Source organism: Epinephelus moara, chromosome 10, assembly GCF_006386435.1.
Source record: "Epinephelus moara isolate mb chromosome 10, YSFRI_EMoa_1.0, whole genome shotgun sequence".
Classification (NCBI taxonomy): Eukaryota; Metazoa; Chordata; class Actinopteri; order Perciformes; family Serranidae; genus Epinephelus; species Epinephelus moara.
Window position 1 is genome coordinate 15,874,238 of NC_065515.1, and position 18,149 is coordinate 15,892,386.

The 18,149-nt window shown below is 42.5% G+C and overlaps 1 protein-coding gene across 1 annotated transcript in view; it reads right to left on the minus strand.

The window, feature by feature from the left end:
• Positions 1-248: 248 nt before the first annotated feature.
• Positions 249-18,149, minus strand: part of acbd6 (acyl-CoA binding domain containing 6) — a 40,309-nt gene continuing 22,408 nt past the window's right edge. Inside the window, exons 7-8 of the mRNA XM_050054276.1 lie at positions 4,580-4,610; positions 249-1,184 (exon numbers count right to left, since the gene is read on the minus strand). Of these exons, the coding sequence (XP_049910233.1) occupies positions 1,030-1,184; positions 4,580-4,610 (186 nt within the window). The 3' untranslated portion in view covers positions 249-1,029. The remainder of the gene's footprint in view (positions 1,185-4,579; positions 4,611-18,149) is intronic.

An 18,149-nucleotide genomic window follows, 5' to 3' on the forward strand; every position in this document is an offset into this window, starting at 1 on the left:
TTCACTGTGGTGCTCACTGAGGCGGGATGTGAGTTTAAGTTTTACTTGTAGGGAAATGTATTGTACCTAAAAATTAAGTGTGTTTTTTGCAAAGTTGACACATTTGTGAGTCACTTGTGGTCATTCAGAACGGACCAGCTATCCACTTTTGGACCGCGACCCACCAGTTGGGAACCACTGTGAGCATACCACACTATGACCTGATTATAAGTTATCTAATGAGCAGAGAACAAGTCAGAGGGAAAGTATTTGTTGAAGACTTTAATGAGATAAATGACAAATGTTTAAAGCATTCCTTGAATGTAGCAACTGAATCATGAACAGATGGTCAGAGAGAGCTGACCCAGACTAAAAGGCCTGGCTGATTGTCAGACCTGGGCAGTAGGAGTGGGTGATATGTATAAAATGTTCTATCACAGTATGTAGTTTCATATCGCTGTGACATGAATTTCGCAAATTTTATACCATTAGCAGATAAAATAAGTGAATGGGAATGTCTGTGTTTGGTTCCTCCAGTGACGTTAATACCTGACAGATCCAGATACTTCATCACAGTGATGCACAAATCCTGTTATTCCAGTATCACCAATAAGCTGATCTGCTCATTGATTTGCATCATTGCCTACAGTGTTGGAATACAACGAGAGATATTTAAAGGTAGAACTACCTCAGTACAGCACTCACAGTAACTGTCATATCACCCAACCCTACTGGGCTTATAAAGTCAATATACGGTATTTAATGATTTAAAATACATGCAGTGTGCTTCATTTCATGTGTCTCACCAAATGGAAGGGCTAACATTTACACCCTGTTGTTCCAAAGAGCTAAGCCAATGAAATTAAACTCACCTCATGTATTTGGAAACAATATCAAATAAAACTGTTGCAATCCTGGTCTACTAACTGCAGGGGATGAACACAGTCTCTTCAGGGATAAAGGAGGGATGATGAGGAGGATGGGCGAATAAGTGGAGCAGGGCTGAGACAAGGAAGGGGGGCGGGGACCGGGTGGTGTCAGGTGGACAATCTAGCCTTTCGGAGCCGTGTACTGACGCAGGAGAGAGGAGATGGCACTGGATTCAGTGACCTCCTCAGGGAGAGAGCCCTCCATGTCTTTGATGGACGGGTCGGCTCCGGCGTTCAGCAGGAGCTCCACGATGTCGGCAAACTCGCACGCCGATGCTACGGAAAGAAGAGTTCAAAATATAGGATGAGTGAGGGAGGAGAAAACTGAAAAGACAAGAAATAAAAGAAGTAAAGCACAAAAAGCAAACATTAATGCAAACATCCTGCAAGGCATTTAGCTTGTTAGCCGTGCTAGCAGCTATGTCGACCTCTCAGTGTGTTCGCCACTTTGGTCCAGACTGTATTTTGCGTCTATGATTGTTGCAGGTTTGAAAATAAATACCTCAACTGGTGTATATGAAGTTTACACACTTCAAAACGTTCGTCTGTCATTTAAGAGGTGTAACAGGTTTGATTGTCTCAGATTTTTTCACATCTGTCAGAAGTCTAGAGAGTTGTTTGACCAAGAAGCAGTGAAGAAAATGTGGCATAATCTGCAGGTCAGATAGCTACATCCACAACAATGGAGAGGAACAGGGCACACAGTATCATTTCATAACTCAGTTAGTCTACTTTCAACAGATCAGACAGTAATATTCAGATGGATGATGATGGGGAGGAGAATGTAAAAGAGAATGAGGACTGCACACAGACAGAGACAAAGAGAGAGCAACAGTGTGGAGATATGAGTTTCATAAATATTAATTGATTGATTGTGAACTATTAAATGAAGCGCCAACTACTTTGATAATCAATTAATTTGTTAAAATTTTTAAGAAAAAAAAAAGTTTAAATTCTCTGATTAGTCTCTGATTAGTATTTTCTGGGTTCTTTACTCGGTAAACTGAATATCTTTGGGTTGTGGACAAAACAAGATACTTGAGGGCATCGTCTTGGTTTTTGGGAACCACTGACTGACATTTTTCACCATTTTCCGACATTTTATAAACCAAACAACTAATCGATAACATAAGAAAAACAAAGAGAAAAAGGAGGAAATTAAACCAATAAATAAATTGTTAGTCGTAACCCTAATGGAGACCGAGAGGGAGGGCAGCCCAGCCCCCTCAGGTAGATGTGGTGCCAATTGCAAGATGTGGGCTGAAAGTGCTGACAGCCAGAGAGGTTTCTCCAGGGGAGAGAAGCAAGTGAGCAAATGTGTCGTTCCATGTTGTTTCGTATTGTAAATTTTGGCAAGGAATAATAAAACAAAAGTACAATGCATCAGACTCTGTGCAAGGTTTCTGAGCAAAACAATTTTTTGCAGAAAAAAAGAAAGAAAAAAGGCAGACAAAAAATACAGACTTATTAGAATGGCAAATCATCCCTTCAACATCCTAAAGAAAATAACAAACCTGCATCCACCACTTTGGTTGATGGCCAAATTACTACAAATCTAATGGTTTCCATCAGCCTCAGCTGTACTTTGATTTTAGTGCTAATTAGCAAATGTTAGCATGCTAACACCCTAAACCAACTGCTCTTCAATGATTTTCTGGCCAAGGACAAGTTAGCTTAAAGAGAGACAGAGCAGGGCCCCCCTACTACATATGTTGCACTAAACTCAGGTGCATATTAAACTGGGTGGATAGAGGCTGTCAGGCAGAGGGACATAAGTTGTAGTCTTGACCTGTAAATACCTACTAAACATCAGTATGTTAGCATTGTCATTGTGAGCATGTTATTATGCTGATGTTAGCATTTAGCTCAAAGCACCACAGTGCCTGTAAGAGCAGCCTCAAAGAGCTGTGAGTGTTCCTGTAGTCTTTGAGCCTCGAGGTGCAACCAGCAGAGGAGCTTTGTTATACTGTAATTAATTCTTATGTGGATAAATGTCATAATTGAGATCTGATTGATTTGATGGATCACTGCACCTCATGTCAGAGCGTTATGATGGCGTGAACCAGGTTTGAGTAAATATGGCTCATCCTTTTCCTCAGCGTACTGTAGTTTAGTCCAGTATGTACAGTAATGCAGTTAATGAAAAGCCCATCTGCAGGTCCAGCATTGACACTGGCCTGAACCTGTGGTTCTCTCAAACACTTCATTTCTGCCCCATTGGCAATTTGTGCCCCACTAAAAGGGTCTTCTCTCTCTGTTTAAGAGGGAGAGAGCGGGGGAGGCTTGCACTTTCTTAACCCAGTTAGCAGGTCCCTGCTTTCCCGATGCACCTCTGGCACCTCGCCCCCTCCCCATCCCCTCTCTCTTCCTCTCTTGTTCTGAGTGCTCTTCTCTGTCGGTGTCAATCGCCCGCTCCTCTTAAAGAGCAGACTCTGTGCTGCGCCATGATCGCTGATGTCAGCAGCCACAGTGATTGACAGCCAGGCCTTTTAACCTCCAGCACAGAGGTGGCTGGCGGGCTGGCTGGAGTGTGTGTGCATGAGATATGATGATACATCGGAATGCATGGGAGTGTGTAGGCAAGTGCGTGCTCAAGTTGTGTCTATGAATAGCATGAGGTGTGTGAGTATCAAACACTACAAGAATCACTTATCTTTAAGCCAAATCAGACTAACAAAGCTTGGCTTATTTTTCCAGCCATGCTTGCAGTCCTCCTCTTGTTGCTCTAAACAGTATTTTATTTAGCCAGAGGTGTGTGTGTGTGGCGCGTGGCGGGTGTCTCGCCTGGGCCTTGAGCTGTAAAAAGTGGCTGGCCCTCAGGGGAGCTGTAGAGGAGGAGAACAATTTATGGTGAGCAGTAAACCCTCAATTAATCACTTGCCAGCCACTGTGGCCCTGTGCAAAGAGAGGTGGGAATGAATTTTCATTCTCTGCTATTTGTCTCTTGGAGTTCATCGCTTATGTTTATTAGTCATCTTTTTATGCCCCATCCTCGGGGCTTCCTCTGCCGAGTGTGTTTGTGTGTGCAGGTCTCCGGTGGGTGATGCAACATGCCCACACCAACGCCACAAAGCTGGGGGACAGATGGTGCAGCCACACACACGCACACACTCAGAGGACAGGGGAAACGCCCCTCAGGGACATGTGTGTTGGGGCACGAGAGGGTCAGGGGAGTCTAAGGACCACTGCTGATTTCCTCTGGGAGGCTTGCTGATTATTACACACACACACACACACACACACACACACACACACACACACAACAAAACCAGACAGGCATCCACACATACATACCAAAGGATGCACACACATGCACCCACAGGATACAACCCAGAGGAATATAAGAAACTGGGTGAAAAACAACTGTGGAAAATAAAGATGAGGAATGGAGGCGAGAGCGTGGGAGGAAGAGGAGGGGAAAATGACAAATTTGAGACAAATGCTGGCAAAGTGCAAAAAACAAGCTGCTGTATATAAAGAGAGTGCGCACACACAAAACAAAATGATGTCAGTGTACAATAGATATGTAGAGTATCGTTCCAAAATGAGATGCTCACGATTTGCAAAACAGACACATAAACTCACAAAAAGCTTTATGGCAGAAAAATAAATTTAAAGTGCATATACAACATTTTGGACTGCATAGATTAACAAGAGAGAGGCCTTCTTACCATAATGTAGCGCTGTCTGTCCTTCATTATCCTGCAAGACAAAAACAACTCTTAATAATATCACACAGAACAAAATATACACTGCAAGCATTTGGTGTGAGATAAATTGTTTTGCTCAAACTACCCAAGAGTCAACAGGAAAACTTTGAGTTACCAGAATACCAATCACCTCCTACTTGTTGGCTGTCTGAGAACAAAAGGTGCCACGTTTTCATTGTACCAAAGGGGGATTATGAGACGATGAGATATTGATTTGAGAAACGCGTGACGTGACCTGCAAATCAAACTTTTCAACTTGCAGGTGACTTGTAGCACTAATCAACCAAAACCAATGAACTACTGAAACTCAGCATATTACAGTGGAAGTACCTTCAGCAGTTTGTATCCAAACACACACCGACCACCAATCCCAACTCTACATCTCAACCTATGTCAACAGCTCCCTGACATAGTCACAGCAGAAACTAGAGTCTTAGAGAGTCTTGAAGATTAAGGCTTTTATTACTCCATATTTTTGTTACTGTTAATAAACAAAAATGTACTACACTGTATTTGAGTAGTTTGGGCAGAATGGGAAAAACAGGAAAACCTGCCCTTACCTTGTGACTTTGGAGTGTTTATTCTTTATTAAATAACTACTTTTATTGTGCTACGCATTTGTAGCGGCCTTTCAACAAAAGAAAGTAAATATAGACAGTGTATAGCTTTATTTAAATGAACTGGAATGATTATAATTGTGTTAATATTGGACCTTAGACATAATTCCAGCAATTCCTGCAGCTGTTTCCAGCTGTTTATTCACACTTGTGTAGTTCTTTATGCCAAATGGGAGATAGTACAGTTGTCAGAGACCCCTGATGTGAGGGTTTAAGGTAAGGGGGTGTAGTATGTTGTAAAGCCCTCTGAGGCAAATTGTGATTTGTGATATTGGGCTGTATAAATAAAACTGAACTGAAACTAAATTAACTGAATATCTCAGACTCTAATAATAAAATCTAATAATAGTCTTAACAATATGATATGAATGCGGCATCTGTCTTTTTGACTTCCCTATAACTGAGTTCCAAGCACATGTGTTCCTACTGAGTGTGTACATCTTAAAAAAAGTCTCAAATATACAGTTTCATATCATTTTTTTTAAAAACACAGCTGTGCACTGTGGTTTTTTGCAAACGTTACTCAAATAGGAGAAAACTGCATTCATTAGGGATCATTTTTTTCGCTGTGGATTAATATACATTTGTAGCTCTAGTGAGCATTTACAGCAGCAGCACAGTGTTTGTGGGATTGACCCATTACACACTAACTACAGTGCTCATCGTAATGAAGAAAGATGCCACCCTGTGCAACAATGTTGCCCATTCAGCCTGTTTACACCTGGCATTGACACGTGTTTCTGTGATCTGATCGCAAGTGGAAAGCTGAGACACACTGCTGCTAAAACCTGCGCCTGTTATTCTTCTCCAGCTACCCACTTGTGCTCAGATTTTGTTACTGCTGTGTCACTTATGCTAGAAGGCAAAAGGACTCACAGTTAGTACACCCACACACTCACTAGCTTTGAACATGGGGCACCTGCTCTACTAGGGGAGCTACTGGGTGCCCCATTGATGTGTTTAATCATTTTTGGTCAACAATGGAGGTCTGTGGCACAGAGGAATAAGTGACGTCAGACTTTGGATAGACAGAAAATACTTGTTGGTAGAGAAAGTCATTGTGGTTTTGTTTTTTTCATGTGACTTGTAACAATAAGAAAAATAAAGAATATTTACAGCCTCATCTTTAAAATGAATTAACCATGGAGGCAGTGTGACCCTGACACACAACAGCTCAGGGAGTGTCAGAGGGTGACCAGAAAATCAGTGGTGGTGTCCTGCGCTCATGTGTGTGTGAGTGTGTGTGTCTTTTGAACAGTAAAAATGATACTTAGGATCAAGGGGTCAATGGTAGAGATATAATTCTTGTTAGAAGTGTGGATTGCGGACAGGGATGGGGAAATGTGTGTGTGTGTGTGTGTGTATATGTGTGCAGGTATAATAAGACACAATATATGACAGGCATCATCAACAGGAGATTCAGTTCTTAATCACTGTTCCAGCCTGCCTTTGCACCTCATAATGATGATGAATGGTCAAACTGTTGCCTCCAGTCTCAGAACAAGAGCAGTCGTTAAGTCAAGCACAATGGTCTCAAACGCTCAGAGACAGATTAAAAACCAGCAGATGCAGTGACATTTCCTTCTGCGCCGTAAAATGTCACTGCAGTGGAAATACCTCTAAATTACTAAAACTGTTATGGTGAAATTATTCATTAGTCTTTCCACCTTTGCCCTTCTCACAGCAGATCCTCTCGTGCACCTTCCCGTTTTTGGTTACTTCCATGTCCTTCCTCGACTCTCTTCCAATCCGTCCTCTTCTTCTTCTTCTTCTGACCCCTCTTCCTCCAAGCCACACCTCCCTCCTCGCTTTTCTTTCATTACCTCGCCCACCGTCACCTCTCTCATTCTCCAGTCACTCCTCTCTTTCCTCTTCTCTCCCCTTTCATTACCACTTCTACCTTTCTCTCTCCTCTCCGTTCAGTCTCCTCTTCAATCTTAATCCTTTTCCTTTCCTTCTTCGTCCCTTTCCTGTCTTCCCTCTCTAGCTGGGCCCAGTGCAGAGTGATCCTATTGTTGTGTGTCTCTCTCTCTCAGGGGCAGCACTTCGGGGACCTGCTGATTGGATTAGAGCTTTCTATTCCCTCTGGGTGGATCACAGAGCACAGATGCAAATCGCCACCAGCGTGGAAAGCGTGCCGTAGTTAACCCAAGACAACAATGCTGTCTGTCTGCGAGTCAAATCACAACCTGTGATGTATTGAGGACATTGTGTCTGTCTCTCCCAATGATAGTGATTCTTGAGAGAGAGACAGAGACAGAGAGAGAGAGAGGGCAGATTTGCATGTTACCATGTAGCAGATAACTTTATGTTTCAACAACACTGTGGTTAATGTGTGTTAGGTTTAGGCAGAAGAGGTTATGGTTGGGAAAAGATTATGTTTTGGCTTAAAGTACCCCATATATGGGACACAATCACGGCAGGAAAATCAGAGATGTCTAAGCAAAAAACAGATGCTTTTGGGCCACTATCCCCGCAGGAAAAACAGCTGTGTCCTAGTCCTAGCAGTGTCCCATTTTGGGCCACTATCCCCGCAGGAAAAGCAGTGATGTCTCTGTTAAAAAACCCCCCAAAGAACAACCACTTTTCATGTCACTATCTCAGGAGGAAAAGCAGCAATATCTCTGTAAAAAACAAACAAAAAAAACACAAACTGCTTTTCATGCCACTTTCTCAGGAGTAAAAGCAGCGATGTGTCTGTTAAAAAAACCAAACACTTTTCATGCCACTTTCTCAGGAGGAAAAGTAGTGATGTGTCTGTAAAAAACAACTGCTTTTCATGTCTAAGAGGCTACTGTAAAAATAGACACAAGTGGCTACAAAAAAACCATGTTTGGTGCCTAAAAAGCCGCTGGGGACACAGCAATGACTCCCTAAATCACAAAAAATGACTTGTATGAAACGTACAAATGTCACATATTTGTGGTCTGCAGTAAAGTACAATGGCAAAATTTTCCTCCGGCAACTGAGTTACATTTAGATATAGATGCATCAAAAAAAAAACACACTCAACTAGTTTTATTTTCATTTTACAGCATAGTGCACACACACACATACACACACACACACACACACACAAAAGGGGCACAACAGGGCAGTGACAGATGTTTAAAGCCGGGGCCAAGAGAAAGACCTTGATGCACATAAATACATACAGTTATAATTAAAGTGTAAGGGGTTTAAGCCCTAATCTGTAGCGAGCACTAATCTGCCATTCGGTGTTCAACAAGCACACACACACACACACCACACACACACACAAGTATGAATGACTATCTGAGAATTCACAAGCAAAAAATATGTCTTAAAGTGCAGTGAGACGGTACACTGAAAGAAATACAGATACACAGTGTGTTGCCTGTAGAAGTGCATGTTTGTGAGGAGATATTTTGCCAGTGTGTGTGTGGTGTACATGCTTCTTGCATGTTCATGTGAGGGGTCAGCGGCCTGTCCTCTCAGCGTTCCCTAATGCCCCTTCATCCAGGACGGAGGCTTGATGGAATCACAGGAAATTGGATTGTCTTCCATTTGCTTTGGAAGCAGCCTGGAAGAGACACTCCATCCCCTCTCCTCTCCATCCCACCACTCTCCCCCCAATACCTGCAGTTAGCTTCTGTAGCATTACCCCCCCTCACCACCACTGCTGCCCCATCTCTGGTGCACCCCTGTTCCCATCCCATTACAGAGGCATGTCGCACCGAACCCCTGCTTTTACATGTCATCCAAAGTTTCCCCTTGCGGTGCAGAAATGCTGGGCTGGATGTCAGCAGAGTGCTCAATAAAGCTCCTGCTTGCACAATACCAGCAGCAGCAGCAGCAGCAGCAGAGATCCAGCACTGTGTAGTGTATCACCCTAATGGGGTGGAGCAATATGCTTAGGAGCAGCATGTATAGGGATTGATCTATTAGTACAATTGCAGTTTTGCTGAATTTAAGTCACACCAATCTATCATTTCTACCACAAAAGCGATGTGAAGCAAGATGGATGAAAGATAAAGATAGCAAGTAAAGGATGTAGGAAGATACGCAGACATCAAAATAATACACTAACTAGTCCAAAATTGGTCCAATGAAAGATGATCCGTTTGTATACATTTGTGTCTTTTTCGGTCAGACTGTCCTGACAGAGCGTAGGACTGACCAGAGTCAGACTGAGGCCAACTGGGATCAAATAAAAAACGGTCTGTAACTCTGTTTATCTGCAGAGAACACACAAAGGGACTGTCACAGATGTTGTGTTCATTTCTGGAAAGTGGTTTAACTTGTTTTCCCCGTCAGTCTGCCTTCTCAGACGTTGGACGACGGGACGGGAATACTGCAAACGTTCATCCCAAGCTGTTTACACCAGCATTAAGTGGAGGGATCAAGGGCAAATCAGAGGCAGAAACTTAACTCAGTCAGGGATACAAGTAGGACACAGAGGTCCCTTGAGTCTATCTGTGCTTGGAAATAGGTTTCAGTCTGTCTGTGTTTCATTCTGTTTGTCTTTGTCCGAGTCAAAGGAGAGATTATGGGTAGAGGTTAAAGGTCTGTCAAATCCATCGCAATCTGTGGGGTCTGCTGCAGCATGTAAGACTGAAGAAAGCACGGTGTGTGTGTGTGTATGTGTGGTTTTCATGTTTCATACAATGCCAATCCAACTGCCAATGATCTTTGGTATGAGGTGGATGTGATCTGAAGGCCATGATTGGGGCCGCGTGACTGACAAGCCAACTGCAGGGGATGGCAAGCATGCCACTAGTGCTATGCGCAGAAGAAGAAGAAGGAGAAGAAGGAGAAGAAGGAGAAGAAGGAGAAGAAGGAGAAGAAGAAGAAGAAGAAGATGTACTTGGGGGTTCAGTGTCTTGCTCAAGGGCACCTCAACAGTGCTCAAGAGGTTAACTGGGCACCTCTCCACGCTCCATATGTGGTCCGTGTGGGGAACCTAAACTACCGACCCTCCGGTTCCCAAGTCAAGTCCCTATGGACTGAGCTACTGCTGCCCCTGAGCATCCCCTCTACGTTGAGCGCTTCATGGTTGCCATTTTTTTCCAGGTACCGAGAGTTGGAAACTACTCAACAGGTAAAATGCTGCTACCTCTTGTCACTGTAAATTTTTTACCTAGCCTTCCAGTCATAGTGGAGGGTCGGGACAAATACCATAAAGATCAACCATCACGTCGCTGAACAACAACAACAACAATGGAGGAGAAATTAATACCGAACCCACACAGACCGGTGGGTCCATTCTCTCTCCCTATGTGTTTCAGCCTTCCCTTCATCCAGAGCGAGGGTCACAGATACTTTACCATGTGTCAACAATTTTACTCTTGCAGACATTCTGTATCTTAGCACAGCAAATAAAGCATCTCGGCATATTGCAACTCCACCACCACAACAGCCCTAGCTACTGAAAGGATCTCTTTCCATAACACCATTTCCTTTTCTGCTGCAAAATCAAAGCCTGTTCTCGTTCTTATCTTTCCAATATCTATTAATAAGAACTGTGTCATTGTCAACAGTAACAATTATTTAAGTGGTATTCATTTTAAGATGGAGAACACATTATTGGCACACAATGACTTCAACACTGTCTTTCACTAACAAATGTTTTGTCTGGAAATAAAAATACAACTTAAAGGTGCTGGAATTTGCTATCAATAAATCATCGCCACAGTCATTTTGAGACATTAGTGTAATTACTGCAACCAAACAAAGACCTTAGCCAAGGTGACTGGCAGTCGTCTCGGCTTCGTCACAAAACAAGAGGGTTTTATTCTCCCAGAGTGAGCAGTGCAACACTTTCAGAGGCTGCGGAGTATCTGCAAAAGCTAAAGAAAATCACTTCCAATATGTTTCTCCAGAGGGGAAACCAAAGCTAATGCAGAGACGTCCTGAGCTGCAATTCCTCTAACGGCCACTAGCTGTAACTCACTACATCTATTTCTTTCTCACCATCATATCCTCTTTTTCCAGCTCTTCCTTCCTGTTTCTCTTTCAGCTCTTTTTCTCTGTCTCATCTTTCTGTGTCTCAGTAAACTTTCTCAGGGCTTTTCCTCCTCTCCTCCTTTCCCCCCCCCCCCCCCCCCCTACTGTCCCTGACAGCAACATTAAACAAGTGGGGAAAAATGGACAAGCAATTATGATTTATGATCAATGCATGCAGCAGCTGCTGACTTTTATAATGACAGTGGTTGGGAGGAGGGAGCGAGGGGATGAATGTGTGTGTGTGTGTGTGTGTGTGTGTGTGCCTTGATCAGTCTCCAGGGTGCGTGCGGGGAAGATGAGGGGTGAATCGATAGGCGACTGGGATCATTGGTATGCAGATTCCGGCAGATAGCATTATGATGAGCAGGTGCCATTAATCAGAAAGCAGAGCACAAATCTGAGTAAGATGGAGGAGAGGAAGACTTTCCCTCACCGGGTCCCATCTGTAACCAGAGCAGCTACTGTGGCACCAACATCACTGACCACACAGAACTTTAAGCAGTTTTTTAGAGGATTAATCACAGATTCTGTACACTTCTGCTATTTTACTAAACATACACTACCATGAGTTGTTTTAGTTTTGTTGCATGTAGTCATTTTGGATTTTCAGAATGGTACGAAAATCAGCTTGCAGTGACTTGTAACCTGCTTTACATAGGTATTCTATAACAGAGAACATTTACTGCAGCTTTATTTCAATGTTAAAGTTGTATTATTGTCACACAAATTTGGATTTGAAAATGTAAGGAAACAGCTATAGAACGGAGGCCTTACAATAAATGAGCTTTATACGACATTTAGAACATTAATCTCGCAGCAAACAACTATTTGCTATGCAGTGGAGTAACGGCGTCCTAAGCAGAGAATGAAATCACACTCCCTCTGTGTGTGTTGTAATCCAGGCCTCTCTGTTCGTTGTTGTGGTAGACGTGCAGGCATGTGAGTCCCTGCGTGTGTATTCCACTGGCTGGCTAATCGCTGCCGCTCTGCACTGTGTTCATCTAGCAGATACCGTTGATGTCCAGACCCATGGTGGCGGAGCAGCATTGTAGCTTAGGTGTCATGCCCATCCCATAGTTAACCCCTAATGTTAACACTTTAAGCTGTGTCAGCACTGTTGCTGCTGCTAGCAGCATTAGCTGCTAGCTACAGGCTGAGCCACCTTCATGTTGAGAGCCATGTGCAGACAATCCCAGCTCACTCTGAATCAGACATAACTCTGAATGTTGAGTACAGCTGATATTACTGACTTAAAATTATAAGGTATAAGAGGTATCTCTCAGTTGCCTTTGCCCAAGCTTGGAGCAGATTTTGCAGCTTTTGCAACATTACTGACTAGGCCTCCAATACTAATGAGATGGCAATCACCAACACCACCTTAACACACTTTGTAGATAAAAGAGATTCTCAGTTATTTACAGCTTGAAAAAAAATCCAATATACATTTAAAGGCTCTTCAAGAAAATTAGAAAAGATGTGGGGGGCTGTTCTTTGCCTATGTGGAGAAAATAACCTTTCCAGTTATCCCTAAATAATATCCTACTTAATTTTATCTACTTTTTAGCCATATCTTCACTCTTACCCTGACTTTAAGGGCGAGATTATTGTTTACTGTAATAAGTGATATATGATCAGGTTTCTCAGTACTGTATGTTTTTTTGTTTGTTTATTTGTGTTTTCCCTACTGTACTACTGTTACATTACACTGTCATTCACCTGTGCTTTAACATTACTACAGTTTGTCTGTAAAAAATTAATGAACAAAGTTTGTAAAAAAAAAAGAAAAATAATAATAATAATAAAGAAAACAAAAGCCAAATGCAAAAAAAATCACCAAATTCATGCAATACTTTTCATAATGTTGTTATGAATCTTGTTTTTCCCACCAAAAAAGCAGCTAATTCCCAAATCTCATTATATGCATCAGTAAGTTTACAAAGTTTGACTGAAACCTGCATTATGATAACATCATTTTGACAAAAGCAAAAGTAGGAAAAAATTCTATTGCGATATGCAACCCTGAAGATAGGGGATCAAGCTAAAAACATATGCTCTGCTATGCTTTGGAAAATACTAGCCGCTAATGTACATTGAATAATCATTGAAATTCCAAAATGCAGCATACTGTGTCTAAGTAAGTACTGTTTGTAAAGGCCGGTGAATGCAAGTAAGTTTGCCCTATGTTTGCTGTGTGTGTTCACTGTCAGATGTATGTTTGTGTGTGCACTGGGAAGGCCCCCAGTGTTAAAAGGATCTGCAGACCCGGGCCAGCCCTAATTGAATCTGGGTCTCCTCTCAGAGCAGGGAGAGGTAACCTTGCCACTCAGCGTGTGAGCACTGCCACCCACGGTCAAATTAGCCTGACGCCAAAACTCACTGCCCTTCACACCTCCTGGGAGTGTCCTTCAGGTGCCCGGGTGATCCCCCCCAGCCCCCTCTTCCCCCCTCACACCCATAGCTGCCATCAGCAACATCACAGTTTGGGGGGAAATCCTGAATGATTCACAGGTCCAGAGTTTGACAGGGGTCCCGCAGGATGCCAGGGATTATAGATATTTATTGTGTCACAGTTGTCAAGAGGCCTAAAAGTGTGACACACCTAATTTCAGCACAGGGTGTCCATCCTGAAACACCTCCTGTGGGTCTGGAGCAAAGGGAAATTAGAGTATCTGAGCTCGATCTGAGTGTAAAAGCTCCTTTAAAAGGCTGAACATACCTTTACCCACAATAGTCTGATTTTCTCTGCCACACCAGACAAAAGAAGGCTCTCTTTTTCTCCAAATCTCCATTCTCTCCAACCCCATTCTCTTCTTCCCCCTCTATACTACACCCCTCCCCATGTCGCTGGGCTTGCTTGTTCCCGTGGGACACCTTAGCCTCCATTAAAGCCATCAGAGAGGAGGATGAGGTTGAGACTGAGAATTAACATCGCCAGAGGCCCCGTCTGTCCTCCTGCGGCTCATCGATGATGTTTAAAAAGAAATATATGAAATAAATAAATACATAAAAGAGTGTAATATGAAAATCAATGGCCAGGCAGCGGGGGCTGCGGCTGAGGCATTTGGAGTGAGGGACTCATAAAGCTGAGTACTGCGGGAGACTGATGGAAGGCAAAACACTTACTTTGTTTATTCTCTCTCCTCACCCCCGTCCCCTCCCCTCGCTGTCTGTATCCAGCTCTCACTCTCTCACTCTCTCCCCCCCTCCTCTGTCTGAAATGGTCGAGGACAGCTTTAATGCTCCTGACAATTTATGTGGACGGTTAAGAACGATGGAAATCAAATAGTTGAGTGTAGGCAAGGCCCAGTGAGTGGCCAATAAGAAAGAAACAACAGCTGATGATGGCAAAGAGGACTGTTACCTGCTGGAATGGCTCTTTAGGCCGCACTATTACTGTCAAGTCGCTGGCTCTTTTCTGAGTGCTCATATTATAGATTCATAACTGTATCTATGTCCGATAGGCCCTTTTAACACAGCGCGGCAACAGCTTTCATTTCATCGAGTCGAGCTAATGTGCAGCAAGTACTAAATATGAATCCTATAAGAGCAGCTTACAGTGTGGCGTATAAAATGTCAAGTGGTGTGTGCGGTAGTTACGGTGCTTTTTATGCTGTGTGTTGTACGTTACCAAGGTGTGCTCTGATTCCTCTACTTTAACAGATGCGCACAGACACACACACACACACACACACACACACACACACACTTGAAAATGCAGGAGCAATAAATTACACTTGGTCCTATTATGAAGACGAAGCAAGGAATGGCTTTCTTAAATATCTGCATAATGTGTGCGCTAAGCTGTGGGAGTGTCTCAGAGTCCACTATTAATCTGTTGCAGAGACACAAGAGTGTGTGAAGGTGCTCACTGTAGCTCTGACACCCTGTCTGCATCTATGCTCAGCTCAATAGATACAATTTACATGCTCCAAGCTGTGGACACATGTAGATGAACATGCATGTACACATCCACACTGTAGTGTGTTGTTTTGCTTCTTCTCCGCTCGTCTCCAGGGTTGGGAAATACGGATAAAAATCCCTATCACAGTATTTTATGTTGTTGAGCAATCATGAATGGTAGATATATTCAATTTTTTTTGTTGAAAGATGTAAACTAATTGTTATCTGTAAATGTTTTTGTCTCTGAATTCAAAGGCATGTTTTTGCCCCATAAAGGTACAAGAGGGCATGTCACTCCAGCTGTATCTCATTAGATACCAATTCTGTACCTTTCTAGTTGGTACATTTTTGTCACTCAGGGTGCAGAAATGTTCTTTTAGAGGTAAAGAAAAGAAGGTATGAGAATGTACCAATTTTCAAGGGCTGGGTGATAAATGATAATGATAATTATCACAATAGAAGTTTCGATTGAATTTAAGAGACCAATGCAAATATGGTATGATACTGCCATAAAGTCGTCATGCTGATTGATTTGTAAGATGGTCAATAATGTCCTAATACACCCAGAGAGGTGAAAGGGACACATACCATGGTATAAACAGTACGAGTCCGTCTCATATCTTTGTTTACCTGCTCTATTTCTCCCTCCATCTTATTTTGTTCTCCATTTTTATCCCTTGAATACTCGATTTATTCCGTCTTCTTACTTTCCCACCTTGCTGCCTTCCCTTTCTTAAAGACCCTATATATTCTGGGGGATAGGTTGCACAATTACAAACACACGTACACACACAAACACACATGCGCACACACACAATTATGACGAATCTTGCTGGATATTTGTTATGACTGGCCTGACTGAGCCATTAGTTATAGGAGGCTGTGCTGGGAAAGGGGAGGGATACAAACGTGTAATAATGCCTCCACCATGGAATTTCAATCAACCCCCATGGTGTGTGTGTGTGTGTGTGTGTGTGTGTGTGTTTTGATCACACAAGTAGTTGACACCACAGTAGAGGACACAGATGAGACGGTTCAGTGTTCTTTGTTTGCTACAACAGCAGGCTGAGCTTGAATTCCCAAAGCCTTAAAATGCCAACAGTAGAGCTGCATAATATCCACAATAAAGACTGCAGTGTTTAATTTTTGCTGAATGTTGCAACTTCAATATGAGATGTCATAAATATTGATACAGGTTTACTATGCTTTTTCATGAAAAATGAGCATGAACAGATGCTAATGCTTACAATTTGTTCAGTTTGATTAAAATGGAATATTTTCTCTGACGTGCTACTTGATTTGTGAACCGCCGATTTGGCACAAACCAAGAATACCTTCTTTAGTGAAGCGGTCCGAAACACTTTTTCCTTTGAGAAAAAAGAACAGCCTTGTGCTATTTGGTAATTGCAGAGGTCCATATTTATACGGCAGTCTGATGATTTATACATTTTTTCCTTTCATTTAACATACAGTACATCTGCACTATTTTTATAGCAATGCTGGATTATCAAACAAGTTAGCGAGATACAATGGTTTTCATCAAGAGCAGGGCTAACCTGTGTACATGTTACCAAACTGTGAGTGATTTATGATGATTAATCTAACAGTGTACTGATGGAAAACAAATCTGCAAACTTTTTGATAACTAATTAATGGTTGAAATCTTAAATTAAAACAATGGTAGGTAATGGTAGCTAAGCAATAGGTAACTGGTAGGTAATTGGTAACTAACTGGCAGGTAATTGGTAACCAACTGGTAGGTAATCAGTAATTAACTGTAGGTAATTGACAACTTACTGGTGGGTAATTGGAAAGTAATTTGTAACTTACTAGTAGGTAACTGGTAGGTAATTGGTTACTAACTAGTAGGTTACTGATAGGTAATTTGTAACCAACTACTAGGTTACTGGTAGGTAATTTGTAACAAACTACTAGGTTACTGGTAGGTAACTGGTAACTTACTGGTAGGTAAGTGGTTACTAACTGCTAGGTTACTCATAGGTAATTTGTAACAAACTACTAGGTTACTGGTAGGTACCTGGTAATTTACTGGTAGGTAAGTGGTTACTAACTGCTAGGTTACTCATAGGTAATTTGTAACAAACTACTAGGTTACCGGTAGGTAACTGGTAACTTACCGGTAGGTAAGTGGTTACTAACTGCTAGGTTACTCATAGGTAATTTGTAACAAACTACTAGGTTACCGGTAGGTAACTGGTAACTTACTGGTAGGTAAGTGGTTACTAACTGCTAGGTTACTAATAGGTAATTTGTAACAAACTACTAGGTTACCGGTAGGTAACTGGTAACTTACTGGTAGGTAAGTGGTTACTAACTGCTAGGTTACTCATAGGTAATTTGTAACTAACTAGTAGGAAGGTAATTGGTGAGTAACTGGTAGGTAAATGGAAGGTATATGGCAACTAGTCCCTATATACAGACTCTACATTCAGTGAATGTAGAGTCTGTAGGCAAACCCCGGAGATCTTGCCTCCAGAAGAAGAGCGAAAGAGCCCTGGTTTCCAGTTGTAGGCTGTTTGTAGTCCGCGTGATATTGACCAATCACGTTTTAGCCGGCTGCAGTTGTTGCCAGGTTAAATGGTCCGTGCGGTGAACTAATGAGGCGGAACATAATTGGCGTCACTGCAAACTCTAAATCCATTGCAATGGTTCAGCATATTTACTTATATATAAACGGAAGTCGGAAACGGAAGTTCGCTTCCTCCGCCCAAATCAAACCGGAATGCCAAAAAATTGGGGGTCTGCCCCCAGAGGCTGTATCGCCGTCTGCCGGAAGTCAGATGCCGAATACAGCCAATGGGTTCCGAGAATGTATGGCAACTAACTGGTAAGTAATTGGTAAGTAACTGGTAGGTAATCCGTAATTGGTAGGTAACTGGAGGGTAATGGGAAACTAACTGGTGGGTTACTGGTAGGTAATTGGTAACTAACTGGTTGGTAATTAGTCATTAACTGGTGGGTAACTGGTAACTTACTGGTAGGTCACTGGTTGGTAATTGGTAACTAACTGGCAGGTAATTGGTAGG